Source organism: Anabas testudineus, chromosome 8, assembly GCF_900324465.2.
Source record: "Anabas testudineus chromosome 8, fAnaTes1.2, whole genome shotgun sequence".
Taxonomy (NCBI): domain Eukaryota; kingdom Metazoa; phylum Chordata; class Actinopteri; order Anabantiformes; family Anabantidae; genus Anabas; species Anabas testudineus.
In genome coordinates, this window is record NC_046617.1 from 16,479,079 (window position 1) to 16,501,853 (window position 22,775).

The window sequence follows — 22,775 nt, forward strand, 5'->3', positions numbered from 1 at the left end:
GATGGACTCAACTGGACATGCAGATGTTTCCTCACCTGCACAGAAAATAATTAAAATCAGCAGCCCTGTGCAGTAGTCCATCATGTTAAACTGTGTGTCCACTGTTCTCTATCATCATCTTTGCAGGTAGATAAATAGAGGTAGAAGACAACTGAGTTTTGCATTAACTCCTCCCCAGGGGGAAAAGAAAACCAGGTTGTACTGACCGTTATCGTCTTTCTTTGTTGGACAACGACAATTTGACTTCACAGTAAGTTTGAATGATTTATGGATTTTAAACCTGATATTTAGTTTAATGATATGAATCAATACAACAAATAAATGACCCTTAAAACTAAATGTTGGATGCTTATAATGCTGTCATATTTTTGGGAAAACACTTAGTATTTGGTCAATATATTAACCAAGGGATACAGGTTTTGTGCTGTTCACACACATATGAATACAAATGTAGATATAAATGAAAACTTTTTTCTCCAAGAGAAAATAATTCTCCACTCCACTGAATCTATACAGATTCTTTCAGTTGTTACAGAAACTGATGTGTGGCCATAACAGCACATTTTGGGAATGTTTTTAATTTTATTCAATTTACAAATAAAATAAATCTAGGAAACTATTTGGTTGAATTTGTGTTGACATTTGATATTTTTGCATAACTTTGTTTCCATTTGTTTAATATGTGGCGATTTTACTTTGCTTAAAAGTGAAGTAAATAGGTAAGTAATGAAACACAACCTACATTTTTGTAACAATTTTCACATTACGTTTACATATTCGGTGTCACAGTTTATGTAAAGATGTTTAGGTGGTTTGATGATGAACTGTTTAGTGGTCTGAGGGCTCCTCCTCTGGTGGATTCATGTTACAACTGTTCAGACACTGAGGGGTTTTTGTTCAGCTCTACTGATGGTTTGTGTTACTGTGACTCTCTGGCACAGTAATACACAGCAGAGTCTTCAGGCTGCAGATTCTGTCCATTTAGAGTCGCTGTGTTGCTGGAAGAGTCTAAATCAATACTGAGCTTATTTTTCAGTGAATCTTTGTAGTATTGGGTATACCCAACACGTGCATATCCAATCCACTCCAGTCCTTTCCCTGCAGGCTGTCTGATCCAACCTGTCCAGTAGCTGCTCACAGAATAAGAGACCTGACAGCTGATGGTCAGACGTTGACCTGGCTGCACAGTCACAGAGGCTGGCTGTGTCAGCTGTTCACACTTCACACCTGTAGAACAAAACATGGATCAGTGTAATAACAGTGAACAGTCAGTGTACTGTGATCATACTGTCAGTGTCTCTGTCTCAGTGACACTCACAGGATCCAGCAGCCAGCAGCAGCAGCAGAGCTACAGAGAACATGGTTGGTATTGAAGGTGATCTGATGGGAGCTTCTCTTCTTCTGCTTTAACTAACATCACATCAAGTCTTTATAGCAGATTGGGAGGAAGTTCACTTTGCATGGAGAAAAACATTGACATGATAATGAGTTAATGTGTCAAAAGCATTTATTTCTGACACACAAAACATAATGTATTTGAAAAAAAACAATGGACGTCTCATACACCTAAACATGAACTATTTACATAAACACATAAGACAGAAAGCTAAAGAAATCCCAAAGCATATGGAGATATACAAAAAGAATATTACAAACATACATGCTGTCATACATGATAGTAAGCAAATAATAAAATATAGATATGCCAAACAGAAACTGTTACTGTTAATACAATTAGTTAGTTTTATTGAGGTTGTGTTATTGTTTTGTGAATATTAAATGCAGAGAACTTTCCTTTTTTAAATTTTATTCTATGTGCTGAGTTTTTGTACAACGTTACTTCCTCTTGTGTCACTGTGGCTGTCGAGCACAATAATAAACAGCAGACTCTTCAGTCTTCAGGCTGCTCATCTGCAGATACACTTGATCTCTGCTGTTGTCTCTGGAGATGGTAAAACGGCCTTTGACTGATTGAGAGTAGTAGATGTTAGCACTATCATGTCTGATATAAGCGACCCACTCCAGTCCTTTTCCAGGAGTCTGTCTGATCCAAGCACAACTGATATCACCACCAAACCCTGAATATGTGCAGGTCAGTGTGTGGGATTCTCCAGGTCTTTTAACCACTGGTTCAGACTCAGTCAGTGTTTGACCTTCAGTACCTACAGAAAATGAAAAGAAAAGATTGTTAGGTTTTGTAAAGTAGGCGCATTTTCTTAATTAGTTTGTAAGAATAACTCTGAATTGTCCTTACCAGTGAATTTAATATACAGCAAAAGAAAAACAACTAAATAATGTGTTCTGATCATTGTAAAAGTCATTTTTCTCTGTCCAGTCTACAGAAAGTCTGTCAGTGATTTGGACTCTGTCCTGTCTATATACAAAGAGATTTGCATTGACTCCTCCTCTACAAAAAGTGAAAAATAACATAACTCAAATATTAGTGGAAATACAATGAAAACGTATTTATGGTCTTAATTTGTAGTACTTCAGTTTTGGTTCATACATTTATTTTGTATTATTAGGTACATTTATGTTAAGAAGTAGGTCTTGCAGCAATAAATGTTTATTCATGCTTCACTTCTGGTTATTAAGTTACCTTTTAATTATTACTATTTATTTATTTATCAAATTATTAAATGTTATTATCAACCACTTCATCTGTGTACTTTAATGTCCTTCTGAAATCTGTTGTCATAAGTTGTTACATCAGCTGGTTATTGCATTGTGTGTTTTAATGTATTTATCATCATTTCACGTCTCCTACTGCCCCCTGTAAGCTCTTGTAAAAATTGATTATTTAAAGTTTTTGTTTATTTTACTTTTACTTTACTATCATTTTTCATCAGTGTGTGTGTTTGAGACAGTAATACACAGCAGAGTCCTCTGGCCTTAGGTTGGACAGTCTCAGATACACCATGCTGTAGTTATTATCTCTGGTGATTTCTATTTGTCCTTGCACACTGCTGGAATAAGCTGTTCCACTTGCATCACTATAAACAAGTCCATCCATTCCAGTTATTTTCCTTCAAGTTGTCTTACATATTGCAACAGATCAATATGAAATCCACATATTAGCTTCTGAATTTGCTAATACCTGTGCCAATGTCTGTACAGGTCAATATCTGATGAGCTGAGTTTTTGTGCAGTGTCGTTTCCTCATGTGTCACTGTGGGTATCGTGTACAATAATAAACAGCAGAATCTTCAGTTGTCAGACTGCTCATCTGCAGATACACCTGCTTTCTGCTGTTGTCTCTGGAGATGGTAAAACGGCCCTGGACTGACTGAGAGTAGTGGATGCTGTCACTACTAGCAGAGACAGTAGCGACCCATTCCAGAGCTTTTCCAGCAGCCTGTCTGATCCAAGCATTAGTATAATCACCATCAAACCCTGAATATGTGCAGGTCAGTCTGTGGGATTCTCCAGGTCTTTTAACCACTGGTTCAGACTCAGTCAGTGTTTGACCTTCAGTACCTAAAGAAATAGAGAAAAAGCTCACAGCTCAGCTACTGCACAGAGACATTATCTAGAGATTAGTCACAAACACCATTAATGATCTTACCTGACCAGGTAATAGACAGGACTAGAGAAACAATAAGACATTTCAGTCTAAACATTGTAATCAACAGCTTTTACTGCCCACTCTGAACTGAGTATCTACCAGTAGTGGTTTAGTCTTCATCTTAAACAGATATGTATAGATGGAAGAGATGAGTCATTTGAATTGACTCCTCCTCCTCATCCTCCTAAAAATGACAAAAACAAAAACAAAAAGAAAAAACACTGTTGAGTCTCTGGAATAAAAAATAATTCTATTTTAATCTTTATGATGATGTTGTACAGTTCAATGATTAAGAAACTCTTCTAAATATTTTGTGTGTATATTCTGTGTCCCTGATGAGATTATTTTCCACTTTCTGCTCATAATCTGTAAAATTTATGTAATTCACTCTTGATACTTGTCCACACATTCAAATTGTTCTGGAGCTGTTTACTCATCATTATAAATCTGTGTCACATGTAGTAGAAAAAAAAACATATGTTAGTTAAACCCTGACGTTGTCATCAGCCACAGACCATGTTAAGCCTTCCATTTTGTTTGTTTCAGTAATTTTAGAATCATATTTTTGTTACTATTGCTTTTGCTCTGTACTGTATTGTTGTTTTTACCTGATGAAATCAACGAAGAGATTGTGAGACAATCATCTTGGAAGTTTTCTGATATCACTGACCCCATCATCAGTTGTTTTCTGATTAAATAGAAACCACAATATCTGACACAGTAATACACAGCAGTGTGTTCAGACTGCATATTCTTTCCATTTAGGGTTTGCTAAATGAATCAATTAAACAAAATTACCTCCGCCTTTTCATTTTAGTTTATGAATCGTGTTTTAATGTTTGTGTTTTATTATGGACAAACTTTATTTTTTCTATTTCTTCTTAATTATATGAATCCACATTTTCTAAATTGGAACATGAACAGTCAAAGTATCATTAACGTTAATCCAGTGAGATAGTTAAGATGTATTCATTGAGATTTTGTACAGCTGTTTAACACATTTCAGTCAGTGTGACTCTCGAGCACAGTAGGAAACAGCAGAATCTTCAGTTTTCAAACTGTTCATCTGCAGATAAAGACTGACTGAGAGTAGTATTTGATAGTAATATCGATAGTGGAAACCCACTCCAGTCCTTTTCCAGGAGCCTGTCTGATCCAACCCATCTTGTAGCTGCTGAATGTGAATCCAGATGCTGTACAGGTCAGTGTGTGGGATTCTCCAGGTCTTTTAACAACAGGTTCAGATTCTGTCAGAGTCTGACCATCAACACCTGTCAAGACAATAAAAGAATAATCAGGTGAAACATGCTGGTGACAAATTAAAAACTGTGTAAAAATCACATCTGTGAATATCTTCACCTGCCCAGCAGAGAGTAATAAGCAGCAGTCCTGTCCTGTAGTCCATCATGTTGAAGTGTGTGTCCACTGATCTCTGTCGTCCGCGCTGTACACAGATAAGTGGAGGTGGAAGACGTCTGAGTTTTGCATTAACTCCTCCTCACACAGAGAACAAAACTAATTTGGACTTGATGTTATATAAACTGTGTGTTAAACTAAAATCATTCTGTATTACAATGAGAGAAGTTCTTCAAGTCTGATTCAAATTTGATTCAAAAATTGTTGAAAAAATGTAGTTTGTGCTGTGAAACCACGATGTTTAGAACTAGTGTAAGTATGTTTCTGACAGACTCCAACTCCCAAACAAAATGGTGTATCCACTTACTACCATCATAAAACACTTCATTAGCTATTACATTAGAAAATATGATCAATATGTCCACTACATGCACGTATTTTGGTTTGTGAACATATCAAAACACACAGTAATGAACAAAAAAGAAAACAATTTCCTAAAGTCATTGGTTTGAAATATAAAATGTCATATTCAATTCAGCTACTGCAGTAAAACAAATATAACAGTTTTTATTCCCATTTGAACTTACTTTGTTTTACTTCCACATTTCATTGACATGTACAGTATGTAAATACTTTTATGTCAGTGACAGGATTTTAAAATAATTCGTGGTCTGAGGGCTCCTCCTCTGGTGGATTCATGTTACAACTGTTCAGACACTGAGGGGTTTTTGTTCAGCTCTACTGATGGTTTGTGTTACTGTGGCCGTCTTGCACAGTAATACACAGCAGAGTCTTCAGGCTGCAGATTCTGTCCATTTAGAGTCGCTGTGTTGCTGGAAGAGTCTAAATCAATACGTGAATCTTTGTAGAATGTGGTATATCCAACATGTGCATCTCCAATCCACTCCAGTGCTTTTCCTGCAGGCTGTCTGATCCAAGCTGTACGGTAGCTGCTCATAGAATACGAGACCTGACAGCTGATGGTCAGACGTTGACCTGGCTGCACAGTCACAGAGGCTGGCTGTGTCAGCTGTTCACACTTCACATCTGTTAACAGAAGAAAACTGTTTTGTAACAAATCATCATTAAATTACTCTATATTTAAAAAAAAACAACTATCAAATGTTGTATGAAAAATCCAGAGAGACTCACAGCATCCAGCTGCCAACAGCAGCAGCAAAGTGAAAGAAAACATGATTTATGGTCAAACTGATGTGCTGTGAACTCCACTGACAGTAAGATCTACGTTTTTTATACATTACTGATGGGTTACATCACCACATTTCCATAGATTTAAATGAGAAGAATGAGTCAGCCAATCAGAGTTGTTCTTACTGTTTCAGTTCAGACTCACAGACACATCACAGGTTGTTATACAGCACCTCATGAAGTTGTATCGTCTCAATCTGTGAAATTATAATAAACTGTTTACTGGAACTTGTTATTCAGAGGAGACATGAATGACTTTGTCCTCACTGTAGTAGATGAGGGTTAGGAGGAAGTACATGCTTGATGTTAAGTGCTGTGTACTCTGTTCTGTTGGCCCAGGAGAGATATTTTAATCACAGATAAAATCAAGATCCTGACCATGGAAGTCTTTAAACATAAGGTTGAGAAATATTATGTTATATTCTAAAAATTAATACGACACCAAGAGATGTTCAGCAAGGATTAGTGTGGAATTAAAAACCCAGATAAATGTGTTTTTGAGAGTTAGGATCCAAATTATTATAATTATATAAAGATCTGTTCAAAAAATACCGGGGAATTGAATATACTGAACCAGTGTGTCCACATCAACAGAAAGGAAATGATGATAAAACATGTCCACCATGATCTTGATGATTCATCAATTAGTAAAATAATGATCATTTAGGTTAGTTTGATTAATCAACATTATGATTAGATTAGTGAAGGGGTATGGATTTTATTACTCAGTAGGATATAATTATGACAATAACTGTAGACTGTTTTAATTTTGTTTTACTAATGTAGGCTCTAAAAGTGATGTTCAGTTATTGCTCTCAGAATACATACAGGAAAGTTTCAGCAGTGTGATGATTGTGTTGTAAGACTGTAAAAAAAAAAGAAACTGTAAAATACAATTAACAAACATATAATAAATTTAATTTGCTGTAACAGTGACTTTGTCTAGAAATCATTCATGGTCTGAGGGCTCCTCCTCTGGTGGATTCATGTTACAACTGTTCAGACACTGAGGGGTTTTTGTTCAGCTCTACTGATGGTTTGTGTTACTGTGGGTCTCTTGCACAGTAATACACAGCAGAGTCTACAGGCTGCAGATTCTGTCCATTTAGAGTCGCTGTGTTGCTGGAAGAGTCTAAATCAATACTGAACTTGTTCTTCAGTGAATCCTTGTAGCTAGTTTCTCCAGTATATATGCTACCAATCCACTCCAGTCCTTTCCCTGCAGGCTGTCTGATCCAGTGTGTCCAGTAGCTACTCATAGAATAAGAGACCTGACAGGTGATGGTCAGACGTTGACCTGGCTGCACAGTCACAGAGGCTGGCTGTGTCAGCTGTTCACACTTCACACCTGTAGAACAAAACATGGATCAGTGTAATAACAGTGAACAGTCAGTGTACTGTGATCATACTGTCAGTGTCTCTGTCTCAGTGACACTCACAGGATCCAGCAGCCAGCAGCAGCAGCAGAGCTACAGAGAACATGGTTGGTATTGAAGGTGATCTGATGGGAGCTTCTCTTCTTCTGCTCTAACTAACATGACGTCAAGTCTTTATAGCAGACTGGGAGGAAGTTCACTTTGCATGGAGAAAAACATTGACATGAAAATGAGTCACAAGTTATTGTGTCAACAGCTTTTATTTTTTATACAAAAAAAGACAATGTATTTGAATGAACATAATGAACGTCTCATACACCTAAGGATGAACTATTTACATAGGCCCTTAAGACAGAAAGTTAAATAAATCCCAAAGCATATGCAGATATAAAAGAAACATATTTAAAACATACAATGCTGTCATACATTGATGGTAAGCATATAAAATAATATAGTTATGCCAAAAGATTTATATTTAAAACAAATCTAATGTGATTCATCTGTCATGTTAGTCATACTGTGGTTCTGATCAGACATTTATATAGTTTTCTGTTGATTCTTTAAATGAAAGGAACTTGAACATTATCCCACATAACAAGAATATTTTTACAGTATTATATGTAAAAACACAATGTGCACAGAAACCTCATAATAACTTTAATACAGGTAGTTTTACTGAGGTTGTGTTATTGTTTTTTGAATATTACATGGAAAGAGCTTTTTTTTTACTTGGTTCAATGTGCTGAGTTTTTGTACAGCGTTACTTCCTCTTGTGTCACTGTGACTCTCGAGCACAGTAATAAACAGCAGAGTCTTCAGTCTTCAGGCTGCTCATCTGCAGATACACCTGATTTCTGCTGTTGTCTCTGCTGATGGTAAAACGGCCTTTGACTGACTGAGAGTAGTAGATGCTGCTACTGCTGTCACTGATGTAAGTAACCCACTCCAGTCCTTTTCCAGGAGTCTGTCTGATCCAAGCACAACTGATATCACCGCCAAACCCTGAATATGTGCAGGTCAGTCTGTGGGATTCTCCAGGTCTTTTAACCACTGGTTCAGACTCAGTCAGTGTTTGACCTTCAGTACCTACAGAAAAAAAAAAGAAAAATTTGTTAGCTGCATTTTCTTAATTAGTTTGTAAGAATAACTCTGAATTGTCCTTACCAGTGAATTTAATATACAGCAAAAGAAAAACAACTAAATAATGTGTTCTGATCATTGTAATAGTTGTTTGTCTCTGTCCAGTCTACAGAAAGTCTGTCAGTGATTTGGACTCTGTCCTGTCTCTATAACACATATGAAGACATGGAAAAGAGGAGAGATTTGCATTGACTCCTCCTCTACAAAGAGTGAAAAATAACATACCTCAAATATTAGTGGAAATACATTTGATTATGATTATATGATGATGATTTATGGACATCACATTAAAACATCAATATGGTTTTAATTAGTTGTACTTAAAAAGTCAATATGTAATCAACATATTTCAGTTTTTGGTTCATACATTATTTTTATTTTCAGACTGTTTCACCACTGAACTGGAGGAATGGACTTTATAGTCTGACCTGTACAACCTGATCACAAACTGCTGCTGGCTGAGGGGAGCTTAAGACGAGAAGACTGGTCCCCAGGTGAAAATGATCTGGATGACTAATGTTAGTGACCAGAGGGAGACAACAGGTGGAGCTGATAATGGTGATTAGGAGAGGGACAGAAAAACAAACTAACAGGGGTAAAATGAGGAGTAAAATAATCACCTTTACATAGATTTAAAAGAGAAGAATGTATCAGCCAATCAGTGTTGTTCTTACCTGGCCTCTGTACTCTACCTCCTCGCCACCACTGATGCACCCCACGACTGCAGAGTCATCTGAGAACTTCTGCAGATGACAGGACTCAGTGTTGTACTGAAAGACAGATGTGTACAGGGTGAAGAGGAAAGGTAAGAGGACAGAAGCATGTGGTGCTCCTGGGCTGCTGATCACCTGCTCATATTCACAACCTTGCAGCTGTACAAACTGTGAAGGGGTCAACCTGCATCTTCAGGAGCTTCTTTCTCACGAGGACAGGTTGGAGCACTGGAGAAGAAAAAATAACCATGATCCTCACAGTCCTGCCTGCTCTGTCCAGGTGAAAGAGAGTTGAGTACCAGCCTCTCCAGAACTTTCATGACATGTGAGGTGAGAGCGACTGGTCTGTAATTATTTAGAGCAGCTGGAGATGAGCATTTTAACAGTGGCACAAGACATGATGTTAATTAGGATTATGATAAGGTTAGTGGAGGAGTACAGATTGTATAATTAAGACAATAACTGTATACTGTTTTCATTATGTTTTACTAATGACGGCTCTAAGAGTGATGTTCAGTTATTGCTCTCAGAATACATACAGTAAAGTTTCAGCAGTGTGATGAGCTGTGATGTAAAACTATATGTAAAAATATGGAAACTGTAAAATACAATTAACAAATATTTACTAAATGGAATTTGCTGTAACAGTGAGTTGCTCTAGAAATCATTCATGGTCTGAGGGCTCCTCCTCTGGTGGATTCATGTTACAACTGTTCAGACACTGAGGGGTTTTTGTTCAGCTCTACTGATGGTTTGTGTTACTGTGGCCGTCTTGCACAGTAATACACAGCAGAGTCTTCAGGCTGCAGATTCTGTCCATTTAGAGTCACTGTGTTGCTGGAAGAGTCTAAATCAATACTGAACTTGTTCTTCAGTGAATCTTTGTAGCTTGTGCCTCCAGTATATTTGCTACCAATCCACTCCAGTCCTTTCCCTGCAGGCTGTCTGATCCAATCTGTTGAATAGACACTCACAGAATAAGAGACCTGACAGCTGATGGTCAGACGTTGACCTGGCTGCACAGTCACAGAGGCTGGCTGTGTCAGCTGTTCACACTTCACACCTGTAGAAGAAGAAATTGTTTTGTGACAAATTTTACAGTACATCAACAGAACTGTAGACTTTCACAAATCCAGAGAGACTCACAGGATCCAGCTGCCAACAGCAGCAGCAGAGTTACACAAAACATGGTTTATGGTCAAACTGATGTGCTGTGAACTCCACTGACAGTCTGAGGTGAAGTTTTTTATAGCTGAGTAACCAGGCACGTCATTGAGTTTGCATAGAATCAGACATATGAATACTTATATGCAGTTTCGTATGCGGAGTGAGCACATACACAATATTTTAATTTCATTACATAGTCAGCTGCAGTTTCAACATTGTATGTGGAAAACTGTAATTTTCTACAACTGTACTTGTAATCTATCAGTGTCATTTTATATTGTACATGCAGACATTTCAAATCATTATTAATTTTTGAGATTATTTTCAACATGAGCATGAATTAATCATTAAAATCCACTCAACTTTACACAGAATTTATTTAGTCATTTAAAGACTCATTTAATATGTTCATTCATTCATTCATTACTTTTATTATTATTTGTTCCAAAAAAGATGTAGAACATGATGCACTAAATAACATGAAAACTTTTTGTCCCTGGTTGTTTTATAGGTTTGCACAAAAGACTTTTAATGGTCTCATTTATAGCTGTAGCTGGAGAGAGACCATGTAAACCAACCATAAACCAACATAAAACCAACTGCAGTCTATAGTTATAGTAGAAAAACTCTGTTAGTTGAAGCATTTATAATTTACTTTTATTTGTGGTGACATAACAAGTCTTAACATATGTCATGATGATTTATGTTACAGTATATTCTTTATTTTTTATTTACATTTAGTCATTTGGCAGTTGCTCTTATCCAAAGTGACTTAGAAGAGGCACTATCCAGCCGCATTTCCATATTCATTACATTTTTTATAATTCATATTTGTATTTTTCCACGAAACGTGAAATGAAATGGATCAAGGTCAGTGAAACAACCTCTATATTCCTTCATGTTAAACTGTTTGTCCACTGTAGTCAGTCATCCTCTCTGCAGACGGGTCATAGATTTTGCATTGAAACCTCTGCACAGTGAGGATAGAAATAGAGTGGGTTTGGATAATAAATTAATGTCACCAGTAGTTTTTGGTAAATGGAGGAAGTTATTAATTTTAAATGGTTAGAAAAGCCTTAGTTACTACAACTATTCCAAAGCATTTAGAAAGGAGTTTCCTGCTTATATTTAGTCTAGAGGCAACATATTTGATGGCAAATAACCTTTTGTTTATAAACATTGCTTGTACACCACACTACTAAAAGCTGTAATTATCATCTATCTATCTATCTATCTATGTCATATCATCATAGCTCTATAAAAGTGGCAACAAATGCAAAGTGAGGATTTATTGGGGGATTATGTTATTGTGTTAAACTGTAATGGGTTAATGTTGATACAGCTACAAAGCTTAATGAAGGTGACTTTACATAGAAAACAACAGTGGTAAGTTGTAAAAGAAAGAGGGGCTGATGTGTTAAATGTCACCAATGGTTTGAACTGTGTCACTAAACATTTAAAATTTGCTGTCTGAACAGGAGATCATTTACAAAAGGATTTCTGGATGAAGCAGTTTTAATTTGGCACTATGGTATTGATGCTGTTGAACTTGTTAGTTTCTGCAAACGTGAACAGCGGAAAACTGTTTTTACTTGATTAACTCTGCTGGGTTTTTGTACAGCGTTACTTCCTCTTGTGTCACTGTGACTCTGGCACAATAATAAACAGCAGAATCTTCAGTCTTCAGGCTGCTCATCTGCAGATACACCTGGTTTCTGCTGTTGTCTCTGGTGATTGTAAAACGGCCTTGAACTGACTGAGAGTAGTAGATGTTGCCACTGCTGTCACTGATCTGGGCGAGCCACTCCAGTCCTTTTCCAGCAGCCTGTCTGATCCAAGCGATCCAGGGAGTGCTGCTGAACCCTGAATATGTGCAGGTCAGTGTGTGGGATTCTCCAGGTCTTTTAACCACTGGTTCAGACTCAGTCAGTGTTTGACCCTCAGTACCTACAGAAATTCAAACAGCTCATTATCTACTGTGAAACAACAATTTTGTCTTTATATCAAAATGTTTGTAAAAAACCCAACAAAAGACTGAATTATTCTTACCAGCAACCAACATAATCAGAAGAACAGCTAAATATTCTGGTCTAGCCATTATGAAAGCTACTTATCAGCCTACAGTCAGTCAGCTGTGTTTCTCTGTCCTTCACTTTACAACACATATGTAGAGATGGAGGAACTCAGAGTTTTGCATGAAATCCTCCTCCTCGAAAAAGTTCAACCTATAATAATAGGTTCAGATCATTAAGCCGAATTTTCATTTATAACCAAATTAGATGTAATAATTAATTTTGCTCAGCATCATTTGACAGGTCATGCGTATATGGCACTTACAATGGATGTGTCCTCTAATGCTCCACGCAAAATGCAAGACCAGTCAATGAGACAGTGGGAAGTCCACTTTATCATCTCATCTTTAGGATTAGTGTGAAATGTTGACTTCTTTGAAGAAATCAAAACCCTTGATGAATATCTTTTTGAGGGGTATGATCCAAATTAATATTATAATTATATTAAAATCTTTTCAGACAGTAGGGGGTAAATAAATATACATATGTATATATATGAGTTTGTCCACATCAACAAAAGGGAAATGATGATGAAACATGTACACTGTGATCTTGGTGATTTATCACTTAAGTGGAATAATGATCATTTAGTTTAGTTTGTATAATTAACATTATAATAAGGTTAGTGTAAGGGGTATAGATTGTATTACCCTGTAAGATGAAAATAATTGTTGACTGTTTTAATTTTGTTTTACTAATGTCAACTCTAAGAGTGATGTTCAGTTACTGCTCTCAGAATACATACAGTAAATTTTCAGCAGTGTGATGAGCTGTGATGTAAAACTGTAAAAATATAGAAACTGTAGAATACAATTAACAAACCTTTACTAAATTGAATTTGCTGTAACAGTGACTTGCTCTAGAAATCATTTGTGGTCTGAGGGCTCCTCCTCTGGTGGATTCATGTTACAACTGTTCAGACTCTGAGGGGTTTTTGTTCAGCTCTACTGATGGTTTGTGTTACTGTGGGTCTCTGGCACAGTAATACACAGCAGAGTCTTCAGGCTGCAGATTCTGTCCGTTTAGAGTCACTGTTTTGCTGGAAGAATCTAGGTTGACACTAAACCTGTTCTTTAGTGAATCTTTGACAGTTGTCTGTGTACTAATCCACTCCATTACTTTCCCTGCAGGCTGTCTGATCCAAGCTGTTGAATAGCTACTAACAGAGTAGGAGACCTGACAGCTGATGGTTAGACGTTGACCTGGCTGCACAGTCACAGAGGCTGGCTGTGTCAGCTGTTCACACTTCACACCTGGTAAAAGAAGAAATTGTTTTGTGACAAATTATCAAGTTTTACAGTACATCAACAGAACTGTGGACTTTGACAAATCCAGAGAGACTCACAGGATCCAGCTGCCAACAGCAGCAGCAGAGTTACACAAAACATGGTTTAAGGTCAAACTGATGTGCTGTGAACTCCACTGACAGTCTGAGGTGACGTTTTTATAGCTGAGGAACCAGACACGTCATTGAGTTTGCATAGAATCAGACACATGAATCCTCATAAGCAGTTTCGTATGCGGAGTGAGCACATACATAATATTTTAAATTCATTGCATAGTCAGCTGCAGTTTGAACATTGTATGTGAAAAACTGTAAGTTTCAACAACTGTACTTGTAATCTATCAGTGTCAGTTTATATTGTACATGAAGACATTTCAAATCATTATTAATTTTTGAAATTATTTTTAACATGAGCATGAATTAATCATTAAAATCCACTCAATTTTACACAGAATTTATTTAGTCATTTAAAGTTAGATTAGATAAGGTAGAAAGTTAAATTATGTATATTAATTACATTTTTTTTTTTTTTTTTGTTCCAAAAAGATGTAGAACATGCACTAAATAACATGAAAACTTTTTTTCTCTGGTTGTTTTTTAGATTTGCACAAAAGACTTTCAATTGTCTCATTTATAGCTGTAGCTGGAGAGAGACCATGTAAACCAACCATAAACCAACATAACATCAGCTGCAGTCTATAGTTATAGTAGAAGACTCTGGTAGTTGGAGCATTTATAATTTACTTTTATCTGACATAACAAGTCTTAACAAATGTCATGATGATTTATGTTACAGTATATTCTTCATTTTTATTTACATTTAGTCATTTGGCAGTTGCTCTTATCCAAAGCGACTTACAAGTGAGATACAAAGTACAAGGCAAACTAAAAATAAGCATGAAGAGGTGTTGTTACCACTACACTGTCCAGCCGCATTTCCATATTCATAAAATTTGTATAATTCATATTTGCATTTCTGTTAAAGATATATGAAAACTGTAAAATAGTAACAAACATTTACTAAATTGAATTTGATGTAACAGTGACTTGCTCTAGAAATCATTCATGGTCTGAGGGCTCCTCCTCTGGTGGATTCATGTTACAACTGTTCAGACACTGAGGGGTTTTTGTTCAGCTCTACTGATGGTTTGTGTTACTGTGGGAGTCTTGCACAGTAATACACAGCAGAGTTTTCAGGCTGCAGATTCTGTCCATTTAAAGTTGCTGTTTTGCTGGAAGAGACGAAGGCAATACTGAACTTGTTCTTCAGTGAATCTTTGTAGTATGCGGTGCATCCAATACATGAATATCCAATCCACTCCAGTCCTTTCCCTGCAGGCTGTCTGATCCAACCTGTCCCGTAGCTGCTAAGTGAATAAGAGACCTGACAGCTGATGGTCAGACGTTGACCTGGCTGCACAGTCACAGAGGCTGGCTGTGTCAGCTGTTCACACTTCAGACCTGTGGAGGATAGATGATGAATAGAGTAAAGCAGTCAAAATGTCTTCAGAGGTTTGTCCAAAAAAACATAATAATTTTCTCACCTGCCCAGTTAATAGACAAGATGGAAAGAACAACCAAACAATCAAGCCTCATCATTGTTAAAGGATGTTGTCTTTGTCTGGTGTCCAGTGCGTATGTCTGTGATTTCAATCAACACATATGTAGAAAATAATCTCAGATTTGCTTTGACTCCTCCTTGAAGTGAAACACACACCTCACACATTGCCGGAAAACATCTGTTTCACCATTTTATCATAAGAGTGTAGTTTACATACATTACGAATAAAGATCACTTCCAAGTTATTATACACAATTTAATTTGTGTCATTTATTATTTATGCTCAAGACCATTTAGCAGACTTAGTATAATGTATACACTGTATAATCCCACACTGTCCATGTAAGAGATCTGTAGTTAGTCTTGAACCAAGAATATTACAGGATCCATGTCACATTTTACATTCTCATGTAAAAAGCACTTTTGCTGCTAAAGGCTCAGGTGAAATATTATCTGACTACCAGTTACATTGATGGGGTATTTACCTTATTCATACATTTAACCATGGGAACAATAAAGTAAGACTAAACTAAAATTAATATTTTAGTATTGTTTCCTTCATTAAAAGTTTAGATTCAGTGGAATGATTCAATTAGTCGTTGCATCAATTTATAAACCGTCAATACTTTTGGGAAAACACTTTGGTCAGTATATCGTCCATAGGATACAAGGTTTTTCTGCTGAACACATTCACACACACATTAATACACATGTAGATCTAAATGAAAACTTTTTTCTCCAAGTGAAAATAATCTTAATAACTTCACTGAAACTGTACAGATAATGATGTATGGACATGTCAATTTTGGGAATGTTTTAAAAACATTTTTTAAATTTACAAATAAAATAAATCTAAGAAACTATTTGGTTGAATTTGTGTTGACCAACTTTTGCATAACTTTCTTTCCATTTGTTTAATATGTGGCAATTTTATTTTGCCTAGAAGTAAAGTAAATAGTTAAGTAATGAAACATAACCTACATTTACGTGACAATTTTCACATTACTTTTACATATTCAGAGCCACAGTTTATTTAAATTGTTCTTAGTGGTTTGATGATGAAATTATTAGTGGTCTGAGGGCTCCTCCTCTGGTGGATTCATGTTACTGTTCAGACACTGAGGGGTTTTTGTTCAGCTCTACTGATGGTTTTTGTTACTGTGGGTCTCTGGCACAGTAATACACAGCAGAGTCTTCAGGCTGCAGATTCTGTCCATTTAGAGTCGCTGTGTTGCTGGAAGAGTCTACATCAATACTGAACTTATTCTTCACTCCAGTCCTTTTCCTGCAGGCTGTCTGATCCAAGCTGTGTAGTAGCTGCTCACAGAATAAGAGACCTGACAGGTGATGGTCAGACGTTGACCTGGCTGCACAGTCACAGAGGCTGGCTGTGTCAGCTGTTCACACTTCACACCTGTAGAACAAAACATGGATCAGTGTAATAACAGTGAACAGTCAGTGTACTGTGATCATACTGTCAGTGTCTCTGTCTCAGTGACACTCACAGGATCCAGCAGCCAGCAGCAGCAGCAGAGCTACAGAGAACATGGTTGGTATTGAAGGTGATCTGATGGGAGCTTCTCTTCTTCTGCTCTAACTAACATCACATCAAGTCTTTATAGCAGACTGGGAGGAAGTTCACTTTGCATGGAGAAGAACATTGACATGAAAATGAGTCACAAGTTATTGTGTCAACAATAATTTTTCTTTCAAAAAAAGACCATCTATTTGAATGAACATAATGAACGTCTTATACACCTAAGGATGAACTATTTACATTGCTCCTTAAGACAGAAAGTTAAATAAAGCATATGCAAAAAAATATTATAAACACACAATGTCACACATTGATGTTAAGTATATAACAAAATATGGATATGTCAAAAAGATTATATGTAAAACAAATCTAATTCAATTCATCTGTCATGTTAATCATACTGTGGTTCTCATCAATAATTTATATAGTTTTCTGTTTAATCTTTAGATAAAAGGAACTTTAATGTTATCCAACATCTCAACAATATTTTAAAAAATTACATGGAAGAACACTATGTGGACAGAAAACGATTTATTACAATTAGTTTTAATTAGGTTTTGTTACTGTTTTGTGAATATTAAATGCAGTAAGCTTTTTCTTTTTACTTGGTTCAATGTGCTGAGTTTTTGTACAGCGTTACTTCCTTTTGTGTCACTGTGACTCTCGAGCACAGTAATAAACAGCAGAGTCTTCAGTCTTCAGGCTGCTCATCTGCAGATACACCTGATCTCTGCTGTTGTCTCTGGAGATGGTAAAACGACCTTTGACTGACTGAGAGTAGTAGATGCTGCCACCACCTCTGTAGATGTAAGCAATTTTCTTAATTTGTTTGTAAGAATAACTCTGAATTGTCCTTACCACTTAATTTAATGTACAGCAAAAGAAAAACAACTAAATAATGTGTTCTGATCATTGTAAAAGTCGTTTTTCTCTGTCCAGTCTACAGAAAGTCTGTCAGTGATTTGGACTCTGTCCTGTCTCTATAACACATATGAAGACATGGAAAAGAGGAGAGATTTGCATCGACTCCTCCTCTACAAAGAGTGAAAAATAACATACCTCAAATATTAGTGGAAATAAAATAGATTATAATTATATTTTAATTTCAAATTAAAACATATTTATGGTCTTAATTTGTAGTACTTCAGTTTTGGTTCATAGATTTATTCTGTGTTATTAAGTATATTTATGTTGAGAAGTAGCTCTTGCAGCAATAAATGTTTATTCATGCTTCACTTCTGTTCATTAAGTTACCTTTTGTATTACTATTTATTATTATCAATTTATTAAATATTATTATCAACCACTACATCTGTGTACTTTAATGTTTTCTTCTAAAGTCTTTGTGAAATCTGTTGTCATAAGTTGCTTCTTCAGTTGGTTATTGCATAGTTTGTTTTAATGTATTTATCATCATTTCACGTCTCCTACTGCCCCCTGTAGGCTCTTGTAAAAACTGTTTATTTAAAGTTTTTGTTTTTGTATTTTAATTTTACTTTACTATAATTTTTACCAGTGTGTGTGTTTGAGACAGTAATACACAGAGTCCTCTGGCTTTAGGTTGGACAGTCTCAGATACACCATGGTGTTGCTATTATCTCTGGTGATTTCTATTAGTCCTTCAACACTGCTGGATAAAGCTGTTCCACTTGCATCACTATAAAAGAGTCCATCTATTGCAGTTATTTTTCTTCAAATTGTCTTACATATTGCAACAGATCAATATGAAATCCACATATTAGCTTCTGATTTTGCTAATACCTGTGCTAATGTCTGTACAGGTCAATATCTGATGAGCTGAGTTTTTGTGCAGTGTCGTTTCCTCATGTGTCACTGTGGGTATCGTGTACAATAATAAACAGCAGAATCTTCAGTTGTCAGACTGCTCATCTGCAGATACACCTGCTTTCTGCTGTTGTCTCTGGAGATGGTAAACCGACCTTTGACTGGCTAAGAGTAGTGGATGCTGCTACTACTAGCAGAGATAGTAGCGACCCACTCCAGTCTTTTTCCAGCAGCATGTCTGATCCAATGGTTAGTATAATCCCCATCAAACCCTGAATATGTGCAGGTCAGTCTGTGGGATTCTCCAGGTCTTTTAACAACAGGTTCAGATTCTGTCAGAGTCTGACCATCAACACCTGCTATGACAATAAAAGAATAATCAGGTGAAACATGCTGGTGACAAAATAAAGACTATGTAAAAATCACATCTGTGAATATCTTCACCTGCCCAGCAGAGAGTAATAAGCAGCAGTCCTGTCCTGTAGTCCATCATGTTGAAGTGTGTGTCCACCGATCTCTGTCGTCCGCTCTGTACACAGATAAGTGGAGGTGGAAGACATCAGAGTTTTGCATTAACTCCTCCTCACACAGAGAACAATACTAAGTTGGACTTGACCGTTATATAAACTGTGTGTTAAACTAAAATCATTCTGTATTACAATGATAGACGTTGTTCAAGTCTGATTCAAATTTGATTCATGGGATTTTTTAATTGAGTTTGTGCTGTGAAACCATGATGTTTCGAACTAAGTGTAAGTATGTTTTTGAAATGTATTAACATAAAGTCATGACACCAGTCTCCAACCCCCAAACAAAATGGTGTATGCACTTACTACCATCAAAAAACACTTTATTAGCTATTACATTAGGAAATATGATCAATATGACCACTACATGCATGGTTTATGTACATATCCCCATACAAAGCAATGAACCAAAGTAAAACCATTTCCTAAAGTCATTAGAAAGGTTTTATTGGTTTGAAATATAAAATGTCATATTCACTTCAGCTAGTGCAGTAACACAAATATAAAATGTTTTATTCCCATTGGAACCTACTTTGTTTTACTTCCACATTTCATTGACATGTACAGTATGTAAATACTCAGTGAGAGGATGTTAAAATCATTCATGGTCTGAGGGCTCCTCCTCTGGTGGTTTCATTTAAGTGTTCAGACACTGAGGGGTTTTTGTTCAGCTCTACTGATGGTTTGTGTTACTGTGGGTATCTGGCACAGTAATACACAGCAGAGTCTTCAGGCTGCATATTCTGACCATTTAGAGTCACTGTGTTGCTGGAAGAGTCAAAGGCAATACTGAACATGTTCTTCAGTGAATTTTTGTATTGTGCGGTGCATCCAGCACATGAATTTCCAATCCACTCCATTTCTTTCCCTGCAGGCTGTCTGATCCAAGCTGTCCAGTAGCCACTCACAGAATAAGAGACCTGACAGGTGATGGTCAGACGTTGACCTGGCTGCACAGTCACAGAGGCTGGCTGTGTCAGCTGTTCACACTTCACACCTGTAGAAGAAAACATGGATCAGTGTAATAACAGTGAACAGTCAGTGTACTGTGATCATACTGTCAGTGTCTCTGTCTCAGTGACACTCACAGGATCCAGCAGCCAGCAGCAGCAGCAGAGCTACAGAGAACATGGTTGGTATTGAAGGTGATCTGATGGGAGCTTCTCTTCTTCTGCTCTAACTAACATCACATCAAGTCTTTATAGCAGACTGGGAGGAAGTTCACTTTGCATATTGCATATTTTTAGTGTTCCACCATAAATTATATATTTTAAAAAGCAATATTATCTAAAATACATATATTTTCTGATCTATCAATAAACTATTATCAGGCAGAATTGTATCATCATAATCTATAACACAAGACGGGATTGAAAAGTAATTGTCTCTTTATCCACCTTTTTTGCTGCATTAACTCTGACCATCGACTTGTTTGCCATCACTGTAAACAGATCACAAAAAGTGGTTTCATGGCATCTGTCAGACATTTACTGCATATTTTGTTTTTTTGTGATCGGATTTTGTGACAAAGATTTAAGAATATCTTCCTATGTTGCACAAAACCTGTATATAGCCAAAGCGCATTATGTAGTATAGTTACATAATGAGCTCACTGAGTACTTATAGAACAACTCTGTGAACTGTTAAGTTAAAATTCAATTTTGCATCTGTCCAGTTGCAATATAATTTTGATCTATGTCAATGTCACATTCTATTCATAGACAATGTTTTGAATGAACTTGTCTTTAAATAATTTATGGTCTGAGTGCTCCTCCTCTGGTGGATTCATGTTATAACTGTTCAGACACTGAGGGGTTTTTGTTCAGCTCTACTGATGGTTTGTGTTACTGTGGGTATCCGGCGCAGTAATACACAGCAGAGTCCTCTGGCTTTAGGTTGGACAGTTTCAGATACACCATGCTGTTGCTATTTTCTCTGGTGATTTCTATACGTCCTTGCACACTGCTGGAATAAACGGTTTTACTTGCATCATAGTAAATAAGCCCCATCCACTCCAGTGCTTTTCCTGCAGGTTGTCTGATCCAGTGCATCCCATAGCTACTGAAAGTAAATCCAGATCCTCTACAGGAAAGACTGAGGGTTTCCTCAGTTTGTTTCAACACTGAAGTGGACGGAATGGACTCCAGAGCCTGGCCATTCAAACCTGACAAAGAACCAGAAAAAGAGGTGAGTTAGAACATAAGTGATATATAAACAGTACTGTCTCTGTTTTTAATAAGTACTGTAGCATGAAGCAACTTACAGGGCAGACAGAGCACTGTCAGCAGAACAGACAGTTTGTCCATCATCTTGTGACTGAACACAGTCAGTGTGAGGATAAACATATAAATCTCAAGAGTCTGAATTTGCATTGTGGTTTTACAGGGAGGAGCAAACTGTTTTTTGCGAGTTTGACCATGTTGCACACTTCCTGTCACACTTTATGCTTTTCATTCATAACTGCTAAAATAGTTAAACTGTGTAAGGCCGAGTTGGGTCGTCAGTGAAATTCACTTCACCTGGTCTGGCTGCACTATGAAAACTGGTGGCAGTCAGTCAGTCTCTCTCTCTCTCTCTCTCTCTCTCTCCTCTGGGCTTCCACTTTGGTTTTGTTGTTTGGTTTGTGTTTGTGTAATTGTGTCTATTTAGTTATGTAAAAGAAACACAACACTTAATGGCAAGAAACTATGTTATTTTACAAGGTGAACTTGTGTCTGTATGATGTGTGCTTGAGCAAGATTACTGTTGTTATATAAACACATATGCAAAGTGATTTCATGGCATCTGTAATCTGACATCATGAGCAGGGTGTCATTTAATATAAATATATGAACATGATGCAAAAAGGATCAACAACATCTCTCAAATTACAACTATTCTGTTGCAGTAGAATGTTGAATCTATTTTAGATCTATTTCAGACAGATCACTGTCTTTTTCGAATGTCATATTCTATTAAGAGGAGATTTACTCAATGAACTTGAATCATAACTCAAATCATTCATGGTCTGAGGGCTCCTCCTCTGGTGGATTCATGTTACAACTATTCAGACACTGAGGAGTTTTTGTTCAGCTCTACTGATGGTTTGTGTTACTGTGTTGGTCTCTGGCACAGTAATACACAGCAGAGTCTTCATTCTTCAGGCTGCTCATCTGCAGATACACCTGATCTCTGCTGTTGTCTCTGGAGATGGTAAAACGACCTTTGACTGACTGAGAGTAGTAAATTTCACTACTGTCACTGCTGATGAAAGAAACCCACTCCAGTCCTTTTCCAGGAGCCTGTCTAATCCAAGAACTATGAATATCTCCACCAAACCCTGAATATGTGCAGGTCAGTCTGTGGGATTCTCCAGGTCTTTTAACCACTGGTTCAGACTCAGTCAGTGTTTGACCGTCAGTACCTACAGAAAAAACACCAATTAGATTTTGTTGTGTTTCTATATTTTCTTGTCATATAAATAAAACACTCTGTATTGTCCT

The 22,775-nt window shown here is 36.8% G+C and overlaps 1 pseudogene and 5 gene segments (V, D, J or C); all 6 read right to left on the reverse strand.

Annotated features, from left to right (window-relative positions):
* Positions 1 to 919: 919 nt before the first annotated feature.
* On the reverse strand, positions 920 to 1,396 carry LOC113150497. The segment is given in 2 exon segments: positions 920 to 1,227; positions 1,319 to 1,396. Coding segments are annotated over 2 exon segments (351 nt in total).
* Positions 1,397 to 7,185: 5,789 nt separating this feature from the next.
* LOC113151953 lies at positions 7,186 to 7,647 on the reverse strand (the record flags this gene model as incomplete). The annotated part of the segment is given in 2 exon segments: positions 7,186 to 7,478; positions 7,570 to 7,647. Coding segments are annotated over 2 exon segments (336 nt in total), but the record flags the coding sequence as incomplete, so codon positions are not given.
* A 4,467-nt stretch (positions 7,648 to 12,114) lies between these two features.
* On the reverse strand, positions 12,115 to 12,650 carry LOC113157803. The segment is given in 2 exon segments: positions 12,115 to 12,473; positions 12,576 to 12,650. Coding segments are annotated over 2 exon segments (408 nt in total).
* A 3,949-nt stretch (positions 12,651 to 16,599) lies between these two features.
* On the reverse strand, positions 16,600 to 17,027 carry LOC113157813 (annotated as a pseudogene).
* Positions 17,028 to 19,982: 2,955 nt separating this feature from the next.
* LOC113151065 lies at positions 19,983 to 20,459 on the reverse strand. The segment is given in 2 exon segments: positions 19,983 to 20,290; positions 20,382 to 20,459. Coding segments are annotated over 2 exon segments (351 nt in total).
* A 678-nt stretch (positions 20,460 to 21,137) lies between these two features.
* LOC113149775 lies at positions 21,138 to 21,602 on the reverse strand. The segment is given in 2 exon segments: positions 21,138 to 21,457; positions 21,557 to 21,602. Coding segments are annotated over 2 exon segments (366 nt in total).
* Between the last annotated feature and the right edge of the window lie 1,173 nt (positions 21,603 to 22,775).